General features: G+C 38.8%; 1 protein-coding gene across 1 annotated transcript; it reads left to right on the forward strand.

Moving 5' to 3' along the window:
- The first annotated feature begins 12,516 nt into the window (after positions 1 to 12,516).
- LOC101556606 (olfactory receptor 3A1) lies at positions 12,517 to 13,476 on the forward strand. Its single transcript, XM_004605246.3, has one exon. The coding sequence runs from the start codon at positions 12,529 to 12,531 to the stop codon at positions 13,474 to 13,476; it is 948 nt and encodes a 315-aa protein (XP_004605303.2). The 5' UTR covers positions 12,517 to 12,528.
- The last annotated feature ends 12,054 nt before the right edge of the window (positions 13,477 to 25,530 follow it).

Raw genomic sequence — 25,530 nt, forward strand, 5'->3', positions numbered from 1 at the left:
AACTCTTCAGTGCCACCCTTGAGAATGTCATGTGACGACTGGAATGGGAAGGAATGGGAGTGAAGATAGACGGTTGGCAACTACACCACCTCCACTTCTCTGATGACATCGTTCTCATAACACCAAACATTAGCCAAGCGGCACAAATGCTGGTCAACTTCGACCTCGAGTGTGGAAAGGTTGAACTGCAGCTGAACCTCAACAAGATGATGCTTATGAAAAATTAACTAGTCCCTGACGCTCCATTTGCTCTCAATGGAACGAACATCTCTGAATGCAGCAGCTATATGTACCTGGGTCAAGAACTCAACACGAGGAATGACTTGGCGCCAGAACTGAGCAGGAGGAAGAGAGCAGCGTGGAACGTCTTCAAGAGCGTTGAAGAAGTGGTTAAGAGGATGAAGGACCTCCAACTCCAGGCACATCTTTTCGATTTCACCATTCTTCCTGCGCTAATGTATACCTCAGAGACCTGGGCCCTATGCAAACAGGATGAGAATGCTATTTGGATATACAAAAGAGGAATCAATCAAAAGAGCTTTGCTAGGAGTATCACGTCTCACTCAGGTGAGAGAAGGAATCCGGATTTCTGACCTCCGTCGACGATCAAGAATCAGGGATGCTATCTCATTTGCCAAGACATCAAAAATCAGATGGGCTGGACATGTAATGCAATTCAGAGATGACCGCTGCACTAGAGCTGTTACCGATTGGATTCCATGGGACATCAAAAGACAGCATGGCCGCCCGATAACGAGATGGTCAGACTTCTTCGTTAAAACACTGAATGAACGGTTTTAGGCTCTTCCTGTTCCTGGAGTGAGCAGATTTCATTGGGCTACACTAGCACTCGACAGGGACAAATGGAGACATTACTGGCACCCACTTGAGCAAATCAAAGATCAATGGGAAGACAAGTGATACAAGTAAAGAAATTTAAGAGTAACGTGTTATGCATTTCTGAATGTTTTTAAACAAAAGTATGCTTATAACTAAAATTATTTATGTGAATTACTCATATTTTCATAACAGAATTAAAACTATTGAACTCAAAATACAGTCTAATACTTAGTAATAATTATCAATCATTCACTCATTATTATAGTATTATCATATCTCTGTAATGTGCTCCAAATAGAACTTATACCTTTCTTTTGGAGAATACAGAATTTTGTACCCTGGTGCTCTGTGATAAGCTTTTTTAAATTATAATGATCTCTTTCCACTTTTTGAAAGAAAGATATGCTTCTTTGGTTCATATCAGGCAGTTTATCTTATTTAATTATTTTTAGTAAAGCAATATAGCTTTTATTGAAAGAAATTTAGAGAGATGTGAGCAAAGAGAAAGGAGAGGGAGAGAGAAAGGGAAAGAGAGAGAGAGGAAGAGAGAGAGAGTGAGAGAGAGAGATGTTTAAGAGAGAACACAGGTTTCTCCAGAAGGGTGACAAGCAGATGATAAAAAGAGAGAGAGAGTTATGTGTTCAAGAGAGAACATGGGAAATGATATCCCACATTACTCACAAATTCAGGAGAGCTCCCTGCTATATATGAAACTCAATGATTGTTTTAATTTAGCAGAAAGAAAATTTTCATTCTTTTTCTTTTTCACTTATGACTTTATAATTTCCAAATATTGGGCCTTTTATTAAGGGAAAATCAAGGGAAAAATTATTTGCATTTTAGCAATGAATGATACTGTACACTAGATTTTACCAGGAGTGAAACTAAGGCAATCTACAGAGTTTAAAGAACGATACTTTCTCCTGTATTAAAATTTCTGAATTCTTTCAGAAATCATTTTATCCACTTGCTGGTCAAGAATTTGAAAGTCCCAGGATGAGTGAACTTGCCTTATTAGCTCCTTAACTGCCTGGCTCTGCAGACAGGGATCACTCCTGGTGGACTCAGGACCATATGTGGTGCTAGAGATGGAACTCAGGTGCAAGGCAAATGCCCTACCTACTGTACTATTGCTTCAGTCCAACTTATTCTTATTAGCTACCTTTCTCCTCAATATACAGCAAACCTTGTTCTACCTTGGCTCACATTATCTACCTCCTTCCCATATCTCTGCCTGACCCTGAGTATTCCCCATCTAGGCCTACAGCATAAGAAAAATAGGAAGATACTAGGGGGAGGAGGGACATCCTCATGCCACTTCTTGCGTGGGGGACCTCTTCCCATGAAGACCCATTGCAGGACACCTTACACAGCAACGTCTTGGAGGTTACAGATGATGTTGAAAACAATATTGAGGATCTAAAGACCTTTGTTAGTTATTTTTTTATGGAAATATGTCAGGCAGATCAAATATATATATCAGATCAAATATAATGAAAAGTTTGTAACTTTTTCCTCTTTATAGATAATTGGGACTAATTTCTTATAAACAAGACAATGAGTGCAAGAATCTGAGGTAACCCAACTGGCTTTGCATGTGGGAGACCCTCTTTAATATCTGGTGCTGCCTGATGCCTTGAGGAATGCCAGAAGCTATCCCTGATCACAGAGCTGTTAGTAACTCCTGAACATTGCCAGTATGGCCTCAAACCAAACCTCCCCCAAAGAAAACAATAATATAAACAAGGTAAAGAATCACCCCATTGGTAATTCTTGACTACCTTTATTGTGCTGGTATAATTGCCTATATTATACATCTAGGATGCATGTAAAAGACTAGGAAATAAACATACATTGTATATTTTTTCAGTAGTGCCAAGGACTAAAGCATTAAATAGCTAAATCAAAGATGACAAACTTGGACAATATGGTCATGGAAAGGCTTTGTAAACTGGAGAATATTGTCCTCTCCAAAGAGAGCATGGAATTTTAACTTAAATGATTGCTGGCAAGCGAGAATGTGAGTCTAATCTTCACAGATTTCACTTTATAAAGGAGAGAAAAATCATGAAAATATTTCTGTCATGATTTTTATCTTTAAATAAGATAAATTATTTATGGAAGTAAGAGTATGCATAAAAATCAAAATTGTCAATTCACAAATAATGGAGTCAGGACAGGAGGGAAGGAACATTAGACTAGAGTGGACATAGGGATGGGGAGAAGGGGGAGAGGCTCATGGGAACTTCAGTGGGGTGGTGGGGTGAGGGGTGGAAAGTAACTTTGTACATCAATACTAGAAAGCAGAACACTATTGTAACACTACCCCCTAGACTATAATTGTAATGCTTAAAAAATAATGTAAATGAAACTTTTTTAAATTGATCATATGTAAATTTTACACTTATGCCTGACAAAAGAGAGCATCAGATTTTAAATATTATCATATGAAGAATAAATATCATTATAGGTTAAGAGCACTTCCATTTCTATAAGAAAATGGTGACATATTAGAAATATATGCATATTTATACATAATTTATATTATTTTTTATAATGCATGTATTATATGAATTATATAAGTATGTACCAGTATACAAGGTATTTATATACTAAAATACAAAATAATACTTATTTAAATTAAAACAAATATATACTTTGATATCAATATGAAGTTGTTTGTCCATGTATGTGTGTGTATGTGTTTGTGTGTGTGTATGTGTAGCTCTATTAGTGATTAATTTAGAATTAAAGGATCACAAACTAAAGCTGCAATGTTATGTTTATCATATTGGTAAAGATAGAAGCAATTACAGACGTGCCGAACTGTTCGATCTTTCTGAATGGCAATTTGGTGATATCTTTCCAAATGCCTTGAAAACGTTTGTGTTCTCTGACACAGGAACTCCCACTCATGGAAATTTATCATCAGCAAATAATGACACAAATGTACAAGAGTGTCTTTTGCAGCATATCAGGGAGATTATTTGAACTAACACCTGTTCACTTACAGAGGCATGCTACATCCATTTCTCCTGTCTTTTCAAAGGAATACTTGCAACCATATAAAAAGGTGAGGAAGGTCTATAATGTTATGAAAAGACATTCAACAACATTAATTGTGGGGAGCTGCCTGCCTATGCAGGGTCCTTAAGTGGACATAGCCCTGGGAGATGCCTCAAACGAGGGCCAAGAAGACTTGGCACAGCTCTCTATCCCGCCACCCCGATTAAGTGGAGTGGCCATTGTGTCGCCAAACTAAACCCGTAGAGAAGTTAATAGTTTACTACTCAAAGTCTGCAAGGATGTTAATAAGAAATAGATGTACTTTGATTCTATGAAAATTACACCTACTGCAATGATGGGAAATCACAGAAATAATAATATTGTTTTTCTGCATATTATTGATTTAGGAACAAGTTGTTTTTCACTATACTATGTTCCTCACCTTTGTTATGATCTTAAGCATGTACTCTTTGTAACAATCATGAATATCTATGAATGATGATTTTGCCTGCCAAGTTCCTGATAGAAATGTATAAAAGGCTGCCTGAAATAAAGATCAAGGCTGCGGTTCCATCAGAACTCAGCCCTCTCAACCACTTGTATTGTCTCTTTAATCCTCACCTTCCTTCTCGACTGGTTCGACTGTCGGCTGGCCTGGCAATTAATGAATGGAAAATGCAGAATGCAAACTTTTTTTTAATGGAGTTTTTTTTCCCCCAGAATATATTCTTGTATCACTTGGCATCCCATTGTTCATCAATTTGTTCAAGTGGGCGCCAGTAATGTCTCCATTCGTCCCTGTCGCATGCTAGTGTAGCCCAATGGCGTCTGCTCGCTCCAGGAACACGAAGAGCCTCAAACCATTCATTTAGGATCTTGACAAAAAAGTCTGACCATATCATAGGTGGGCAGCCACCCGGTCTTTTGATGTTCCATGGAATCCAGTCAGTAACAGCTCTAGTCCAGTCCAGCGGTCGTCTCTAAATCGCATTATGTGTCCAGTCCATCTGATTTTCGACATCTTGGTAAACGATACAGCGTCCCTGATTCTTGATCGTCAACGGAGGTCGGAACTCCAGATTCCTTCTCTCACTTGAGTGGAATGTGATACTCCAAGCATAGCTCTTTTAATTCCACATAGCTCTTTTGGCTCTAAAAGAGTATATAATCAAATCGAATATATACTAGATATGTTTTTATTTTTCTAACTAGAGGCCTATTCAGCAGTGCTTAGAATTCACTGTCAGTGTTCCTGGGTTACTGCTGCTGGTTTGAAACATATTCTGTGGTTCTGGGGGCTGTGCAATGCCATAGAGATAAGCTAGGCATGAGATGCTGGGGATTAAATTTGGGGCCTGGATCACCCAAATTTAGGGTGACACTAAATTTGGTATGTCAGGGCATGTGTTTCACCCCTTCAAGCTGTCTCTCTCCTCCCCATGCAGGTTTTTTGTTGTTGTTTTTGGGTTTGGGGCCTAGATCAACTTTGTTCAGGAATTACTCATGGTTTTGCATTTAGGGATCACAGTAGGTAGGGCTCAGGGGACTATATGCTGTGGTGGGAGTCGAACAGGCTTGGCAATGTGCAAGACTTACTGCTATAATATCTCTCAGGCCTACATATATGTAATTTAAAGTTATGCTAAATGCTGATGATTATCACTGAATAGGGGTATCACTATTCAGTGATGATTATCACTGAATAGAACTTAGGGGTATTTTTTTTCTTTTTGATGCTTTACTTTTTTAAATATGCACTCATTTGTGGGATGTTAAAAAAGATTAATACTCAAGGACAGTAGAAACAAGGGCCAGGAGGATTGGTCGGTGGTTGGAAGCCTGCCTTAAGTGCTGGGGAAGAGAGCAGTTGGAGTAGAAAAAGGACCATGATGACAATGATGGTTGGAAATAATCCCTCTGGATGAGAATTGTGTGCTGAAAGTTGGTAAAGGAACAAACATTATTACCTCTCAGTACCTGTATTGCAAACCATAATGCTCAAAGAGAGAGAGAGAAAGGAGAAAGCTGCCTACCATAAAGGCAGGCTGGGGGTTTTGGGGGGTGGCAAGAGGGAAACTGGGAGCTTTGAAGCTTTGTATCTGATAGTGATTCAATAACACACACACATACATATACATGCTTTGCTATTTGTTGCATTAATAGAGAATCGTTTAGTGCTATAAACTGAGGGAGTGGAGTGCATGTTTTGCACTTCCATAAATGATCTTATTTAAAGTTGGAATAGCTGTGGGAACTCACAGTAGAAGTGATTAATCACATTGGGCCCACAGAATTTAAGAGTAGATAAGGCAATGGTGTGGGTCAGCACATTGGTGAAGGAAAAGACCCATGAGGTGCTGGCCAAGGCTCTCTGGATTCCCCAGCTCATGCAAGTGGTGTAAGTGAGGGCAGATAGCCAGATAGCAGTCATAGGCAATGACAATAAGCAGGGAACAGTCCACGCTAACCAAGAGGTGGCAGAAGAGAGGCAGGCTCTATCCCTCTGGCCCCTGGGTTTCTCTGCTTTAGTTCAGTCTGTCATATTGGAAGGAGCAGGATTTGTGACCTCTCAGATTCTTGAAAAAGGTGCAGATGGCCCTGCTGCGGGACCTCTTAGATGGCTTGCAGCATGAGGCTGAGAGGACAGTGAAATCCAGGGCAGGATTTGGTACCAGCTCATTCCTGAAGAAGATCCCTTCATTATTCACAAGGTTGCCTCACATCTCCCATCACAGCTCATTTGAACCATCTTGAAACATGGCCTCTCTTTGGATCTCAAACAAATTCTGCCTTTTTTTTCTGCTTCTTTGGTATAATCTAGACACTCTAGTATCCTAAAGCTGTGTTTTTCATCCCCATTTTCCCAACAGAGGTCAGAAGTTTCATTTATTTATTTATTTATTTATTTAATCACTGTGAGCTGTATCACTGTATCATTGTCATGCCTTTGCTCATAAATTTGCTCGAGCCGGCACCAGTAACCTCTCCATTGTGAGACTTGTTACTGTTTTTGGCATATCGAATACACTGTGAGCTACAGTTACAAAACTTTCATGTTTGAGTTTCAGTCATACAATGATCAAACCCATCCCTCCACCAGTGCACATTTTCCACCACATTCCTGTATATGAACATGGGGGTAGATGAGGGGAAAATGTATGGGAGAAATGATTAAAAAAAAGTTACAGAACAAGAATAATGAGGCACTTCTGCCACTGAAATATATTGAGGCCTGTATTACACTTGTGATTTGTTATTCCCATCTTACCTCCCATCTCTTGGGCTACATTTTGAGGCCCCAAGAGGATAATTTCATGGTGGAGAAGTCCCACGATTGAGATCATCTTGTCCTCTGTTCCTGTGTCAATTTATATAAACCCTTATTTGTCTCATAGTAGTTGACTGGGCTTGTGTAGATTCTTAACCTTTGTGCATCCGTTTCCACGAAAGGTCTTTGGCCTCTGTTTCTAAAGAAGGTAATTTCTTTCACTATCCTCCAACTGCTTCTATGTAACAGGAAAAGAATTGCAGATGTTACTGAGTAAGCCAAACCTCCTAATTTTACAGATTCAGCACCATGATCTCAAAAGAAAAAATTAACTTGCTCAAGATATATAAAGTGAATAGAAGAGCTTGGAATATAACCTAGATCTTGAGGATTCACTTCTAGGAATCTAAACTAATTTTCTATGTTTTATGTAAAGTGTGTTTTCCAGCTGCCTGGAGTCAGAGGATATTCACTATTCAAACTCCTTCCCCATAAACCCAGTCCATATTTGGCATGGTCAGCAGATCTTATTTCCTGTGTATGAAGAACTTGTTAGAATTCCAGAGAAGTGCTCAGAGTGAAAGGAGGTAAGCATGGGATTCATACAAACCTCCAAGAGTAGTAACTTATGGCATTTATTAATGATTAATGTGACTTTTACTATCTACAGACACCCTGGATGGTTAGCTGAGATAACAACCCAGAATGTAGGGTCTCCTATCTGAAGTTTCTTCCTTGTTGGTTGAGGGCTAGAGAGATGCTCTTAGGTAGTATATTATTTTGGCTCATGAATTGCTAATTTTTAAGGCATATTATTCTAGTTGTAGGAAATATATGGAAATTTTATGTTAGAAATCTACATGTTATTGCTATAAATTACTAAAAGTGCATATTCCATCCAGATAAAGGAGGAGTCATCGCTACAGTGTGTGATTTTCACTCAGTTTTTTTACCTCTCCAAAGCATATTATATCTTGGATGTCTACCACGAATTTTCACTTGTCCAAAAAGCCCTTAATCATTACTATAGCTCACAATTAGTTCATATTATAAGATTATCCATTGACAGAACCAGTGAAGTTATATATTTATGAAATGCTGTCTAACTGAAATGAGTATAGGCAGACAGTCCCTAAAGTTGAACCCGACATAAATTTAATCCTTACATTGGACCGAATACATTACACTAAATCAATAAGTGAATAAGTTAGAAGGTACAGAAAGTGCCATGGAGAATATAATTAAAATGTAGTTGGAATGTTAAATATGTAAGTACCAACTTAAAATGGTCATAGATCAGGGAGAAACTTCTGGAAGAGGAAGCATTTGAGCTGAATTTTGAAGGTCTTGACCATGTGACATTCGAGGAAGGGCAATCTGGAGAAAATAAATAGGCTAAGGTGTGGTTATACTAACTACAGAGATTTCAATCTGGAGACACAGATTAAAATAAATTTTTAGTATTTACTAGATAACTAGATATATACTCTAGTATAGACTAGAGCCCCTTTTGTTGAACCTCTTCCCATACATCTGTTTATCTTTTGTTTGTATTATTTGGAGAGTTGTTTATGTAAGTTCTTTGCCTATCATGTTTATGAATATTTATACATTTTGATATTAACACTATATATTAACTCTATATAGAAAATGAGGTTTACAAATATTTCCTCCTGGAGGTTGCCTTTTAATTTTGCACATTTCCTATTTCTTTTCCTATAGAGGGATCCTTCTGCTTGATGTAGTTCCATTTGTCTATTTTGCTATTTTTGCTTTTGTTTTTTGCGTAAAGTTCAAAAATTCATTGTGAAGACCATGTCAACGGTCTTATTCACTATGTTTTCTTCTAGGTTTTTAATTTTAGAACTTACATTTAAGTCTTCAATCAATTTTGACTAAATTTTGGTGTATACTTTAAGGTATGTATCCAATTTCTTTTTCATCTATCCAGTTTTTCTTATACTATTGAAAAGATTATTATTTCCCTATTGCAAAAGCTTTGCATGTCTGTTAAAAAGTTAGTTAACTACTTTCATACTGAAGAGATGGGTACAAATTCCAGCATACACAGGTCAAAAAAAAATGATCACATTTATGAATGGGCTTGTGTCCCTATGGTGCATAGCTAGAAAGTACCTACAGCATTGTTCTTAGAATTACTTTAGATATTTTTTTGTGGTTCTTCATGAATTTATGAAAATTTGCTCTATTTCTGTGAAAAACCTAATTAGAATGTAGATAGAGGTTGATTTGAATCTATAGGTTAATTAGGGTAACAGATATTTTAATAGCATTAAATCTTCCAATCAGTGACTATAGAATATCTTTCCATTCTTTGTCTTTATAGCGTAGCTTTCCATTCTTTGTGTCTAATTCCTTTCCTTTCAACAATGTTTTATAGTTTTAAATATGCAGATATTTCACCTTCTTGATTGCATTCATTCCCACTTACTTTTTTTCTTTGATGCTATTGTCAATGAGATTATCAAATTTTTTCTGATGTTTTGAGTATATAAAAATGCAGTTGATCTTTGAGTCTTGATTTTTGTGTCCTCACTTTTCTGATATTATCTATAGTTACAGGTTAAGGATTTTTATGTATATCTGTATATTCATTATCTTATAACTAATTTCTTTCTGATTTGGATAAATTTTATTTATTTTTCTTGCCTAGTTGCTCAGGCTGGAGCAATAGCACACCGGTTGGGCTTTCGCTTTTCATGTGGCCAACCCAAGTTCAATTCCTCCGCCCCTCTTGGAGAGCCCAGCAAGCTATCGAGAGTACGGAGCCCACACGGCAGAGCCTGGCAAGCTACCCTTGTGTATTGAATATGCCAAAAACAGTAACAATAAGTCTCTCAATGAGAGATGTTACTGGTGCCTGTGGAACAAATCTATGAGCAACGGGATGACAGTTATTGAGGCCTAGTTGCTCGAGGCTAGGGCTTCTAATACCATGCTAAATTTAAGTGGTAAGAATAGGCATCCTTGTCTTGTTCTTGATCTTAGAGGAAAAACTTTTAGCTTTCATTGTTGAGTATGATATTAACTGTGGGATCCTCAAATATAGCTGTTATTATGTTGAGATACATTGCATCTAATCCTGAATTGTTGAGACTCTGTTGGGTGTGTGTGTGTGGGTGTGTGCTGGGGGAGACCTTGGGGTCATATCCAGCTGTGCTTAGGGATTTCTTTTAGCTCTGTGGTCAGGAATCACTCCTGGCGATCTTAGAGGAACAATATGCAATACCAGAGATTGAACAGGGTTGGCTGCATGCAAGACAAATGTTTTAGCCCCTTGTACTATTCTTCAGTCCCAATAGTGTTTGACCTCAGAGTTGTTTTCACTAGGAATTATCTACTTTTTTTTGCTTTATTTTCTTATACTCTACAAATGAGTGAGATTACCTGGGATTTAGTTTTTCTTTTGACTCACTTAGCACAACTCCTTCCAGTTCTAAGTTTCAGCAAACTGCATGATCTCATCTTTTCTCAGAGCTGAGCAGTATCCATTCTCTGTATACCACAATCTCCTCATCTACTTGGGGACATTTGTAGTGTTTCAAGATTTTGACTGTTGTAAATAATGCTGCAGTGAACACCAGTATACATATATCTTTTCAGATTAATTTTGTGTGTATTTTGGGGGTTAGTGTCAAGGAGTGGAAGAGCAACATTAAAGGGAACTTCCAGTCTTAATTTTTTGAGGAGTCTCAAGGTTATCCAAAGAGACTGAACCAGCCACCGAGATGTGATCTCAGTGCCACACGTGTGTTGCCTCTCCACAGCTGCACGAGAATGATCCCTGAGGCCAGCTAAACTACTTTTGGTACTGGCAGCTTCTTGTAGAAATGTCTCTAGTCTATGAACTAAGCCTTGGTCCCATGTCTGCCCAGGAGGGGAAAGGTTTTTCTCTCTCACCTTTTCCTTGCTGGGGGCGGAAGGGCGTGGTGACTGCCAGCTTATGAGGACCACTAATGAGAGGTACAAGCTTGCAATGATCCAATTTCTGCCACAAATTTCCCTGGACTTAGTAAAATACAGAAATCCAAAACCGCACGGCCACAGTAGCTCATATCTCTTCAGGTCTGATTCTAGGGGGGAAACTCCAAACAATAATAGTGAGTTTTTTGTTGAAATATTGAATGTAACCAAAGTAAAGAGAAAGTTAAGTGAAATTTATCAGTTACACACAGGCGGGGTGGGGGCAGCTTGGGGGATGGGAGATATACTGGGGGTTTTTTGGTGGTGGAATATGTGCACTGGCGAAGGGATGGTTGTTTGAGCATTGTAAAACTGAGACTTATGCCTGAAAGCTTTGTAATTTTCCACATGGTGACTCAATAAAAATAAAAAAAAGAATGAAGAAAAATTATAATTAAAAAAACCCAAACAAACAAACTAAAAACAAAGAGACTAAACCAAGCAACAGTCCTACTAGCAGTAAACCTTGAGATAGAGTCAATAGAACTATGATCTCAAGGTGCAGGGGTAGGGTATGGAATAAAAGTGGAGTGATCCAGGCAATGATCCAATTCCTCGTTGGTGGGCATGGTATAGCAGCTCTTAACATATAAAATAGGGGCTGAAGCGATAGCACAGTGGGTAGGGCATTTCCCTTGCACATGACCGACATAGGTTCGATTCCCAGCATCCCATATGGTCCCCCAAGCACCACCAGGAGTAATTCCTGAGTGCATGAGCCAGGGGTAACCCCTGTGCATTGCCATGTGACCCCCCAAAAAAATCAAAAATAGAAACCCATATAAAATATGATAAAGGTTATTTTGTTGAAAATTATTTTTAAAAGGATAAAACAGCATTATGGTCATAGAACTTGTCCTACAGAAGAGAGTAGTGTGTGTGTGTCCTGATGACTGGTTATGCATGTTGCTTCCTACTCTAGACATACATCAGTACTCACCGCAACAATCATATATGAACTCCCAAGAGCTGGGTTTGTTTGCAAGGCATACTCCTTTGTGCTCAGTCCTTAGTTTGGGATGAATGGAGCTCACTTCAAAAAATATTTTCCCTAGAGTGTGGTGATGGATTGCATTATGCATAAAACCCTATCATCAACAGTGTTGTAAATTATGGTGCTTACAATAAAACTTTTAAAAATAAATTAAAAAATAAAGATTTTTTTCCTTCAAAACTTTCCTTCAGAAAGATGGATCAAAGATGTGTGTCTCCCAGCAAGTTTGCAAGAGGCCACTGAGGTGAAATCTGCCACTAACTCAGTTCCTAGAGTATCTGATCCTGCATGGGCTCTTGTGTCCTATTCCAGTGATCTTAGAATAGGACTATAATGGGAATTTAGTGTTTTGATTAATACAGAAGTAGATTTATTATTTTAAAACACATTTTGATAATCATTCTTTATTTCCCTATATATTTCCTTACAGCAACGAATGCAGTCAAAATCAGAAACCAATGGAACAACCATCAATGAGTTCATCCTTCTGGGTTTGGTGGAAACACCAGAGCTGTGGCCAGTTATTTTTGTCATCTTCTTCTTTGCCTACCTGGTCACAGTGGGAGGCAACCTAAGCATCCTTACTGCTGTGTTAGTGGAGCCCAAACTCCATACCCCTATGTACTTCTTCCTAGGAAACCTCTCAGTACTGGATGTTGGGTGCATCACTGTCACTATTCCCTCAATGTTGGGTCGTCTCTTGTCATACAAGCGTGCAGTTTCTTATAGAGCCTGTCTCACACAAATCTTCTTTTTCCATCTTCTGGTTGGTGTGGATTGCTTCCTGTTGACAGCCATGGCCTATGACCGATTCCTCGCCATCTGTCGACCTCTCACATATAGTACTCGCATGAGTCAGGTAGTTCAGAGGATATTGGTGGCTGCATCGTGGGCTTGTTCCTTTGCCAATGCACTGACTCATACTGTAGCCATTTCCACTCTCAACTTCTGTGGTCCCAATGTGATTAATCACTTCTACTGTGATCTCCCACAGCTATTCCAACTCTCCTGCTCCAGCACTCAACTCAATGAGCTACTACTCTTTGCTGTTGGTTTTATCATGGCAGGCACCCCCACAGTACTAATTGTTACCTCCTATGTCCACGTGGCAGCTGCTGTTCTACGAATTCGCTCAGTGGAGGGCAGGAAGAAAGCCTTCTCCACATGTGGTTCTCATCTCACTGTGGTCGCTATTTTCTACGGTTCCGGTATCTTTAACTACATGCGACTAGGTTCGACCAAGCTTTCAGATAAGGATAAAGCTGTTGGAATTTTTAACACTGTCATTAACCCGATGCTGAATCCCATCATCTACAGCCTCAGGAACCCGGATGTGCAAGGCGCCCTCTGGCGGGTATTTACGGGGAGACGGTCAACGGCTTGAAATCTTGGGTGTCACATTCTCCTTTGCTCTCAAAGAAGAAATCTGAGTCCAAACACTAAAACCAATGCCCCAGGACAGTATCTTTCTCACTAGCATGTGGCTTTATAGGGACGAATAGTTACTGTTTCCTTAAAAGGTCAGTAATTATAGAGGATAAATTCTCCTAGAGTAGCCCCTTGACAAATGACAACTTTATTCAATGTGTTTCCTTTTCTGGATAGAAGTGAAATCTGGGAATTATTAAGGCTCACAAGTTCATGCCCACTCTTTAGCTAGTTATAATATGGGTTCCCCCAAATTTGGGGAGTTTTCCTGCAAACTCCACCTGCCTACTGTGGGTGGTGCTGGTAGTGTGTGTGTATCACTTTCTAAAGTTCAAATGAGCATATCTGTTTATGAACTATACATCTAGGTATCAGGGTTATTTTCTTTGTTTCATTGGGCTGCCATAAAACAATAAAACAGCTCATTTCTTTCTTATCACTCAAAGATGCCAAACTACAGAGGGGAAGATTGGATGATCACCTATTTTTTTTAGTAGTTTTAGACAGTGTGATCCCTATGTGCATGTCACAGATGTGTTTTCAATACATTAATACAAATATTTTAGCTTATGACCAAAATTAAATTTTCTCCATCTATTCTTTCTTTTTTGGAAAGCCAAGCATTAGCAGATACCTTGTCATAATAATATGCAGAGTCTATATATGTTTCAAAGAAAACAAATTGACTTTAGTGCTGTTTGGTTATTCAATGTTCAATGTGTTGCTTTTTAAATTTGAATTTTTTGGGGGGAGGGGCGATTTGGGACAAACCTGTGGTGTTTGGGACTTACTCCTGCCTTTATGTGAGGGTGTCACTCCTGGTGGTACTCAGTAGACATATATGATGCTGGAGATCAAACTGAGAGTGACCACATGCAAGGCAAGCATGTTAACTTTTGTATTATCTTTCTGACCCCGAAATGTAAATTTTTGTAGATTTTTAAAATATTTATTTATTGTTTGTATTCTTTAATATTGAACTTTCTTCTTTCTCTTATTTTAGGTGCCATAATTTACAAAGGGCTTATCTATTTGTTTATTTAAATTTTATTTCCATCACCATGGTTTGCAATACTGTTAGTGACATGGTTTTGTGCATACAACATTCCAATACCACTCCACCAGAGTGTCCACTTCTCTCTATAGTTGTCTCAGGGCTTCCCCATCAACTGATCCTCCCCCCAACCTTGGTAAGATCAGTTCTGTAGACCAGTTCTCATGTTATGTTGCCTTTGACTCTATGTTATTTGCTTACTCTGTTTTTTTTTAATATCCTTCATGAGAGAGGTGATTCTGTGTCTGACTCTCTTCTTCTGACTAACTTTACTTCACTTTAACTTTACTTTGGCATGATACTATATAGACCCATCTACATAGCTGAAAATTGCATGACTTCATCTTTTCTTATAGTGGAGTAGAATTCCACTGTGTGTACATACCACAGTTTTTCTTTTAATTTATTTTTATTTTATTCTTTTATTGAATCACCATGTGGAAAGCTACAAAGGTTTCAGGTTTAAGTCTCAGTTATACAATGCTAAAACACCCATCCCTTCACCAGTGCACATATTCCACCACCAAGAATCAGGGTATACCTCCCCCCTTCCCCCCACCTCCCCAGCCCCCCACCCCACATGTGTAACTGGTAAATTTCAGTTTACTTTCACTTTACTTTGTCTTTATCTAGTCATCTGTTCTTGGGCTCTGGGATTGTTTCCAGATTTTGGCTATTGTGAATAGTGCTGTAAGGAACAATGGAGTGCATATATCTTATTGGGTTTCTCTTTTTTTTAATTTTAGTAAATGTATTTTTGGAATAGAGTATTCTTGGAGTAGATGTCCCAAAGTGGAATTCCTGAGTCATATGGAAACTCGGTTTTTAGTTTTTTGAGAAGTGTCCCTATTCTTTTTTCAAATAGCTTGAACCAATCAACATTTCTACCACTGGAGGATGAGCATTTCTTTTTACCCACATCCCTGCTAATTCTTTGCTGTTTTTGTTCTTTTTGATGTGTCTCACTGGTGTGAAGTGATAACTCCTTGTTGTTTTTCTTTGCATTCCATTCTGGTAAGTGATGTAGAGCGTTTTGCATATATATGTTAGCCATCTGTGGGGTAATAAAGACAGTGTAGTAGTGGAATCGGGATAGAATCTCAGACAAATGTAATAGAATTGAGAACCCAGAGACAGATTCTAGGGAATATGGACGGCTAGTCTTCGACAAAGGAGCTGAGAATATGAAGTCTAACAAGGAAAGCTCTTCAACAAGTGAATTAAAGACCTTAATATCAGATCTAAATCCATAAATTATATCAAAAATATTGCAAGAATCTCCATGACATTGAATCTCTAGGTATTTTCAACCATTTAATACCACTGGCTAAACAAATGGATGAAAAGATAAGCAAATGTGCCTACCTCAAGTTAAGAAGCTTCTGCATCATTAAAGAAACAAACACTAGAGAAGCAAACCTCCTTGTGGAGTTGGAGAGAATATTTGCCCACAATTGATCTGACAATGGATTAAGATCCAAGATATATAAAGCACTTGTAAAATAATCACTGTCACTGTCACTGTCATCCCGTTGCTCATCGATTTGTTCGAGTGGGCACCAGTAACGTCTCTCATTGAGAGACTTATTGTTACTGTTTTTGGCATATCCAATATGCACGGGTAGCTTGCCAGGCTCTGTCATGCGGGCTCCATACTCTCAGTAGCTTGCCGGGCTCTCCAAGAGGGGCGGAGGAATCAGACACGGGTTGGCTGTGTGAAAGGCTAAAGCCCAACTGCTGTGCTATCGCTCCAGCCATGTAAAATGTAAAATAATAAGAAAATAAAGTAATCAAACCCATCAAAATGGGGATAAGAATAAAAACTTTCTTCAACAAGACATATAGATTATCTGTTTAATTTTGCTCCCTTTTTCTTCATGGTTGGAGGAAACCCCATAAGTCTTGGAGACTATCTCTTTACCACATATATTGAAAATTTATCTTCCAGTTTCTTGACTTTTTGATTAGGGTGTCTTGACCAAGTTAAGCTTGATATTTTTATTAAGTTTATCTTCTTTATTTTGTGTCATAATTTGGAAAAATGACTTCCATATAAATTTTGTATATTCTACTACTTTTACATTTTCTTTAAATCAAATAACTCATTACGAAGAATTTGATTTTATATGTTGTAAATTTTCCCCAGTTGTTTTACCTCAATACCATAAAATGTTCCAAATCTGATTTATTTGGTTGTGTGTTTTTACAACATCAAATATAAGATATACAAATGTCATAACAGACATCCACCATGCACATTCCACTCTCATCAACAATACTTGGGAAGGTCTATGTCCAGATGGCAGACTTGCTCACAGAGTTCTGGCAATAGACTCTTGGGGGTCTTGGTTATAGCCCCATTTGAACTTAGTTTTCTCACTATTAATAATCTGTCAGGGGGCTTACTAATAACATGCCCCACGGTGTCCCAATTAATATGTCCATAAACCTTAGTCCCGATTTTGGATGCTGAAGCTGTCAGTGACCCAACTCTTACCTTCTAATCCTACCTGCCTAAGTGTGTGTATGAATGGATTGGAATGATGAACTTAGAAATAATACAAAATACAGAATATTAATATGTTCTGAGGATCTAAAGCACAGAATATTGATTATAGGAAAATACTTGTTTGGAATCTAAGAGAGCAGATCTAAAGTGTTTTTTATAAAGCACATGAACAGAATTATGTGCTTATGTAGGTGTCAATTATCTTGGTGGAATAATAATTTAACATGTTCATATACATTAAATTTTTCATTGTACTGAAAAAAACCACACTAGCACAGTGGTAGGGCGTTCGCCTTTCACACGGCCGACCCATATTCGATTCCTCTGCCCCTCTTGGAGAGCCTGGCAAGCTACCCGTGGCGTACTGGATATGCCAAAAACAGTAACAATAAGTCTCACAATGAGAGACATTACTGGTGCCCGCTCAAACGAATGGATGATCAACAGGATGACAGTGCAGACAAAATCACATTATGCAACCTAAATATATTTAGGGTTTTTTTTTGTCAATTGTGCTCAATAAAACTGGAAAAAATTATAAGCTTAGCAAAAAAAAAATCATCTAAATTTTTATCTGCTACCACATAGGTAGCAGAGTTTGAAAATTCCTGTGTAGTTGGAAAACCTCTTTTTGTTAAAACATGAAAAACAGATGTCAATGAAGAAAATTAACAAATATAGATTATCTACAACCTAATATTCAAGATAAAATCTAAATTTACCCAATATGTGAATAATTAAATGGGGAATATTCTCTAGAGGATAAAATGTCATGTCCAATCAAAAAATGAAATGAAATTTGAAATTAATAGATAATTATTTAAAGTTGCTATTATAATTGCCCTGAAGTAATTAAAGAAAAATGTAAAAAGAAACATGTTTTATATTAAAATTTCAGCTAAGAAATAACAAAGATAATTTAAAAAATTCAGCAGAAATTGGAATGTCAGGGGAGGAGAGAGAAAAAGTGGACTGAAAAATTTTTTGAATTAATGAAAAGGAAAATTAAAAAAATTACTGAAGGGATCTTGCAGCACAGAATTTTAAAAACTACCAGCAGAATAAACAAAAATAAAATGACATTAATAAATATCATGGTTAAGTTGTTTACAAGTAAAGATGAAGAGATAAAGACATATAGCCCATGGCACAATCATCTGGTTGACTACTAACTTCTTGATAAAAAACAATTAGAAATAGAATATTATGCTAAATGAAAATAAGTACTGTAAACATAGGATTATGCATTAAGTGACATGTGCTTCAATATCAATAGAGAAGATCACCATCTTCATCATCATTATCATCATGCCGTTGATAGTCGAATTTCTCAACGGGTCTCAGTAAAGTCTCCATTCATCCTAACCCTTAGATTTTAGAAGCCTCTCTCTACTCATCCTTCCCAACAATGCAGCATTGGAGGCTCTTTCAGGGTTAGGGGAATGAGACCCAACTTGTTACTGATTTTGACATATTAATACACCATGGGGACGTTGGCAGGCTCTTCCATGTGGGCAGAGAAGATAAAGTATATTTTAAGATAAACTATAATCAAAAGGACATCATCATACTGTCAATAGAAGTTCTATTCTCAGGTTTTTGGGTTTCTTGGGGAGAAACTAAGGTCTCATCCTGCTGTGTTGGATGACCTCTGGATTGACCTTTGGTCTGACAGTCCCTCTATCAATGTCCCCAGTTTCCTTCCCTTCCCCAATCCTGCCCCCTTAAGAGGCACATAACAAATTCACTTCATATTGTTTGCTCCAACAGTACTTAAAGGAATGGCAAATGGAACTATAATAAAATAAATCAAAAGTAAATTTGTGATGATTGTAATATGATTTTAAGTTATATAAGGAAATTCAAATAACTTAATACAATATTATATAATGTCTGTTTTCACATAAATAAGTTTTCAACTCTGATATCTAAAATACATTGCATTAAATTTTATTATGTACATGGGCCTCTTTGTCTTCCTGTCATTAATAAAACTTTATTGTTTATTATTTATTAAAGACATAATTATGTCTCCCTGTCATTACCAAAACTAAAAATAAATTCTTCGCTACACACAAGAGAATCTCAGAACTGAACAGACTGCTGCAGAGATGCCTCCGGACTTTGCACCAGGCCAGTTTCACTGGGCTACTCCAAACTCTGCCCACCCCCTAGGAATTCTGGTGGCCAACATCTTCTAGAACCCAATCAGAAGCTGAGGTTTGCGGGATCAGTAACAGCAAATGCTAGGCTTCACGGGATAGGGGATGGGCTGGTCCTTCTCATCCCTCCCCCCATGGAACCCTGAGATGATGCCCACGAACTGCCTCTGGGTACTATTTAAGCTCCTTAATGACCATGATCCAGAGACACAGAAAAGAATCTCAGAACTGAGCAGCTTGCTGCAGAGATCTCTCCAGACCCTAAGTATCTAAAATTTTAGAATTCCAGGATATCTTATGCTATTCATAATAAGCACTACAAAATAAATTGTCTAGCATTGTCTTTTCAGCAGGCTTGAGTGGTGGCGGTAAAATTCCAAATAATAATAATGGTGGGACTGGTGTTGAAATATTAAATGTAATCAAAGTAAAGAGAAAGTACTGTGGAAATTGCCACACAGGCAGGGAAAAGGTTGGGAAAGGAGGTGATACTGGGGATTTTGGTGGTGGAAAATGTGCACTGGTGAAGGGATGGGTGTTTGATCATTGTATGATCGAAACTCAAGCATGAAATCTTCAAAACTGTATCTCACAGTGATTCAATAAATATAAATATAAAATACATAAAATAAATGAAAATCAGAAAAAATTTTTTGCTAATATATTTTGGAGTTTATATAGAACTGGTAAAGTCTGCAAGTATGAAATTAGTAAGACTGAAGAAAATTTAACAAAATTTAAAAGGGAAAACCTGGCCCAACGTAGAGAAGACCTCCCCTCGTCCCCTGACCGCGGTCGGGACACCAATCGGAAGCCCCCAGCCCTGCCTGGCACCTCTGAGCCTACTCACCAACAGGCCCTGACCCCTCCCACTTCTCCAGGTTAGGGGCGTGTTCCCACGTCAGGGGGCGTGGTCTCAAAAGGGGGCTTGGCCTCTTTCTGGAGCGGTAGCCGCTTATGCGGCCGCAGTTATTTCTCCCATTCCATGCATCCTGCTTTGGTCACAATCAATATAACCTATTCCTCTGAAGAATATCCTGTTCATCTTAGTCAGTATATGTTAATTGTCAATTAGCCTATCCCATCCTAATTTCAAAAACACTATCAGTGAACACATCAAGCTGCACAAAAAGTCCTTTTTAAAGAGATCATAGCCCCACATCTTCAATTGAGGCCCCTCACAAGCTAAGGTGGAATGCCTGACAGTAAAACCCATAACAACATGAAGAAACAGCGAAAATCCCCACTGTCAGTAGAGATGGAAGAGAGGATCTCAGAAACCCCAACAGGGACTTCCCAGAAATACAGTCTCCTCTCAGATAAAGAATTCAGAGAAGAAATCGTAAAGATGGTTCAACAACGCAAAGCAACTATGGAACGAACATCCAATAAATTAAGGGAGGATATGGATGCAGCATTGGAACGGTCCACCAAGATAATCCAGGAGGAAATGAGAGCAGAAATTTCAAAGCTATGAACAGAAGCGACACAATTAAAAGAATCAGTAGATGAAATAAAAAACTCCATAGGAGCCCTCAATAATAGAATGGCTACAGCCGAGGACAGAATCAGTGAGCTTGAAGATGAGTTGCAGAAAGCATATAGGCAACAACAAATAATGGCAAAAGATCTCAAAATGGCTCTAGAGCGAATTAGAGTCCTAGGGGATGACCACAAGAGAAACAACATAAGAATCATTGGAGTACCAGAATGATACTCCCAATCCCAATGAAAAAAACACAATTAAAGACATCACTGCTAAGAAATTCCCAGAGCTAGAGAATGCGGGCATCCAGATCCAAGGAGTCTGAAAGGTGCCAGCTAAAAGGGACTCAAATAAAAAATCCCCAAGGCATATCATAGTCAGAATGATGGATGCCATGGATAGAGAGAGACACAATACTGCAAGCGGCAAGATCAAAGAAGGAAATCATATACAAAGGAGCACCCCTTAAATTCACAGCAGACCTGTGAGAAGAAACCTTCCAAGCCCGAAGGCAATGGTGGGGTATAGTGAAAAAAACTCAATGAAATGAACGCCTCACCAAGAATACTATACCCAGCAAAACTCTCAGTTAAACTTGAAGGAACCATACACTATTTCACAGAGAAGCAACAGCTCAAGAACTTCATAGACTCAAGACCAAACTTAAAAGAAGGACTAAAAGGGTTACTATAAGACAAGGAAAAACCCTACAAGAACAACAAACCCTACAGAAAGATGGCACAAAGTCCCATGACAATAATTTCCCTTAATGTTAACGGTCTAAATGCACCAATCAAGAGGCACAGAGTGGCAAAATAAATTCGGAAACTAAACCCAACTTTCTGTTGCCTACAAGAAACACATCTGAACAGTCAGAGCAAACACAGACTCAAAGTCAAAGGATGGAAAACGATCCTGCAAGCAAACAACTCCCTCAAAAAAGCTGGGGTGGCCATACTAGTATCCGACAACATAGATTTCAGGCTCTAAAAGATCAGAAGGGATAGCGAAGGTCATTTTCTGCTCATCAAGGGATATGTACAACAGGAAGAAATCACACTCTTAAACGTATATGCACCTAATGAACGACCAGCTAAATACTAAAAAGAACTCCTAACAGAATTTAAGGGGGACATAACTAGCGCCACGATAGTAGTTGGAAACTTCAACACTACCCTATCACCTCTGGATAGATCGACAAGAACAACACTCAGAAAGGAAACAATGGCTCTGGCTCAGCGCGGAGAAGCCCCCTCCCCGCCCCCTGCCCGCCTCAGCTCGGGGCTTCTCCTGAAGCCCCCACCTGGCACCTTTCCGCCTCCGCGGCCGCCGTCAGATCCTGACCAATCCCCACTCCGCTGCTTAAGGGCGTGTCCTCATCTTAGGGGGCGTGGCCTAAAAAGTGGGCGTGGCCTCTTTCCAGAGCACAGGCTGCTAACGCTGCCGCAGTTATTTTTTTTTTTTTACCATTCCATGCATTGTCCTTTGGCCACAATTGATAGAATTCATTTCTCCGAAGAACTCCCTGATCATCTTAGTTACTATATGTTACTATATGTTAATGCTCAACTAACCCACCCTATCCTAACTTCACGAAAACTGTCAATGAACACATCAACTTGCACACAAAAGTCCTTTGTCAAAGGAGCATAGCCTAAAAATCTTCAGTTGAGGTTCCTCCCAAGCTAACAAGAGCTCCAGACAGTAAAGCCCATAACAACATGAAGAAACAGAGAAAATCCCCACCACCAGGAGAGAACCAAGGAAACATCTCACTAACCTCAGCAGCGACCTCCCAGAAATACATCCTCCTCTCAGATAAAGAATTCAGAGAGGACATTTTGAGGATGGTTCACGAACTCAACACAACTATGGAACGAACATCCAATAAATTAAGGGAGGATATGGATGCAGCATTGGAACGCTCCACCAAGATAATCCAGGAAGAAATGAGAGCAGAAATTTCAAAGCTACGAACAGAAGTCACACAACTAAAAGAATCAGTAGATGAAATGAAAAACTCCGTAGGAGCCCTCAGTAGTAGAATGACTACAGCCGAAGACAGAATCAGTGAGCTTGAAGATGAGCTGCACAAAGCATATAGGCAACAACAAATAATGGCAAAAGACCTCAAAATGGCTCTAGAGCGAGTTAGAGTCCTAGGGAATGACCTCAGGAGAAACAACATAAGAATCATGGGCGTGCCAGAACCACACGGAACCAATCCCAATGAAAAAAACACCATTAAAGACATCATTGCTAAAAAATTCCCAGAGCTAGAGAATGCGGACATCCAGATACAAGGAGTCCAAAGGGTGCCAGCTAAAAGGGACCCAAATAGAAAATCCCCAAGGCATATCATAGTCAGAATGATGGATGCCGTGGATAGAGACACAATACTGCAAGCAGCAAGATCAAAGAAGGAGATGATATACAAAGGAGCACCCCTTAGATTCACAGCAGACCTATCAGAAGAAACCCTCCAAGCCCGAAGACAATGGTGGGATACAGTGAAAAAACTTCATGAAATGAGTGCCTACCCGGCTAAACTTTCAGTTAAACTTGAAGGAACCATACACTATTTCATGGACAAGCAACAGCTCAGGAACTTCATAGACTCAGACCAAACTTAAAAGAAGGACTCAAAGGGCTACTATAAGACAAAGGAAAAAGACCTATAAGAACAACAAACCCTACAGAAAAATGACACAAAATCCCATGACAATAATTTATCTTAATGTTAACGGGCTAAATGCACCAATCAAGAGGCACAGAGTGGCAAAATGGATTCGGAAACTAAACCCAACTTTCTGCTGCCTACAAGAAACACATCTGAATAGTCAGAACAAACACAGACTCAAAATCAAAGGATGGAAAACAATCCTGCAAGCAAACAGCCCCCTCAAAAAAAAGGCGGGGGTGGCCATACTAGTATCTGATAGCATATATTTCAGGCTGAAAAAGATCAGAAGGGACAGCAAAGGTCATTTTATATTCACCAAGGGATATATACAACAGGAAGAAATCACACTCCTAAACGTATACTCACCTAATGAATGACCAGCTAAATACGTAAAAGAACTCCTAACAGAATTTAAGGAGGACATAACTAGCACCACGATAGTAGTTGGAGATTTCAACACTGCCTTATCACCTCTGGATAGATCGACAAGAACAACACTCAGCAAGGAAACGATGGCCCTGAAGGAAGAAATGGAGGAGACAGGCCTAATAGACCTATACAGGGCTATATACCCCAAGAAGAAAGAATACACATTCTTTTCCAGCGCACACGGAACATTTTCCAAAATAGACCATGTTCTGGGCCACAAGTTATACCTTAATAGAATTGGGAAGATAGAAATTGTATCAACTATCTTTTCAGACCATGATGCACTGAAGATGGAAGTTAATCATGCACAGACGCGGAGAACCAAATCAAACACTTGGAAGTTAAACAACTCACTATTGAACAATGAGTGGGTCACGGAGGAAATCAAGAAAGAAATTAAGAGATACCTCGAAACAAATGAGAATGAAGACACAAGCTATCAGAACCTATGAGACGCGGCTAAAACTGTGTTAAGGGGAAAATTTATAGCTCTGCAAGCCTTCCTCAGAAAGGAAGAAAGGCCTATATAGATAGCTTGACTTCGCAGCTCAAGATCTTAGAAGAGGACCAGCAAAAGGAACCCAAACCAGATAGAAGAAAGAAATAATAAAACTTAGAGCAGAAATTAACGATATGGAAACCCAAAAAACAATCTGTAAGATCAATGAAACAAAGAGCTGGTTCTTCGAGAAAATAAATAAGATTGATAAACCGCTAGCAAGACTCACAAAGAAAGAAAAAGAGAAAACCCTAATACACCGAATCAGAAATGAAAAGGGGGACATCACAACAGAAACCAAGGAGATTCAAAGGATCATCAGAGACTACTTTGAAAGTCTGTATGCCACGAAGCAAGAGAACCTAAAAGAAATGGACGAATTCCTTGACTCCTACAATCTCCCAAGACTGAGCCAAGAAGACGTGAAATACCTCAATAGGCCCATAAATATCAAGGAAATCGAAACTGTAATCAAAAGTCTCCCCCAAAACAAAAGCCCAGGTCCAGACAGATTCACTGGCGAATTCTTCCAAACATTTAAAGAAGACTTGTTGCCAGTTCTCCTCAAGCTTTTCCAGGAAATTGAAAAGACAGGAACCCTTCCGAACAGTTTCTACGAGGCACATATATCCCTAATACCAAAAGCAAACAAAGACACCACTAACAAAGAAAACTATAGACCAATATCCTTGATGAACACTGATGCGAAGATCCTCAACAAAATACTAGCAAATAGAATCCAACAACTCATCAAAAAGATCATACACCATGACCAAGTGGGATTCATTCCGGGGATGCAAGGATGGTTTAACATTCGGAAATCAATCAAGATAATCCATCACATCAACAAAAGTAAAGATAAAAACCATATGATCATATCAATAGATGCAGAGAAAGCATGACAAAAACTCTCACCAAAATGGATTTTGGAGGAACTTTTCTCAAGATAGTCAAAGCCATCTACCACGAACCTAGGGCAAGCATTATCATCAATGGAGAAAAACTAAGGGCTTTTCCTCTAAGATCGGGGACAAGACAAGGATGCCCACTCTCACCACTTCTCTTTAATATAGTATTGGAAGTATTAGCAATAGCCATCAGGCAAGAAAAAGATATTAAGGGGATTCAGATCGGAAAGGAAGAAATCAAGCTTTCACTATTCGCAGACGATATGATGCTATACCTAGA

The sequence above is a fragment of the Sorex araneus genome, chromosome 3 (genome assembly GCF_027595985.1).
Source record: "Sorex araneus isolate mSorAra2 chromosome 3, mSorAra2.pri, whole genome shotgun sequence".
NCBI classification, from domain to species: domain Eukaryota; kingdom Metazoa; phylum Chordata; class Mammalia; order Eulipotyphla; family Soricidae; genus Sorex; species Sorex araneus.

Coding starts and splice junctions, on each gene's coding strand:
- LOC101556606 (XM_004605246.3), top strand. CDS start 12,529: ATGCAGTCAAAATCAGAAACCAATGGAACAACCATCAATGAGTTCATC.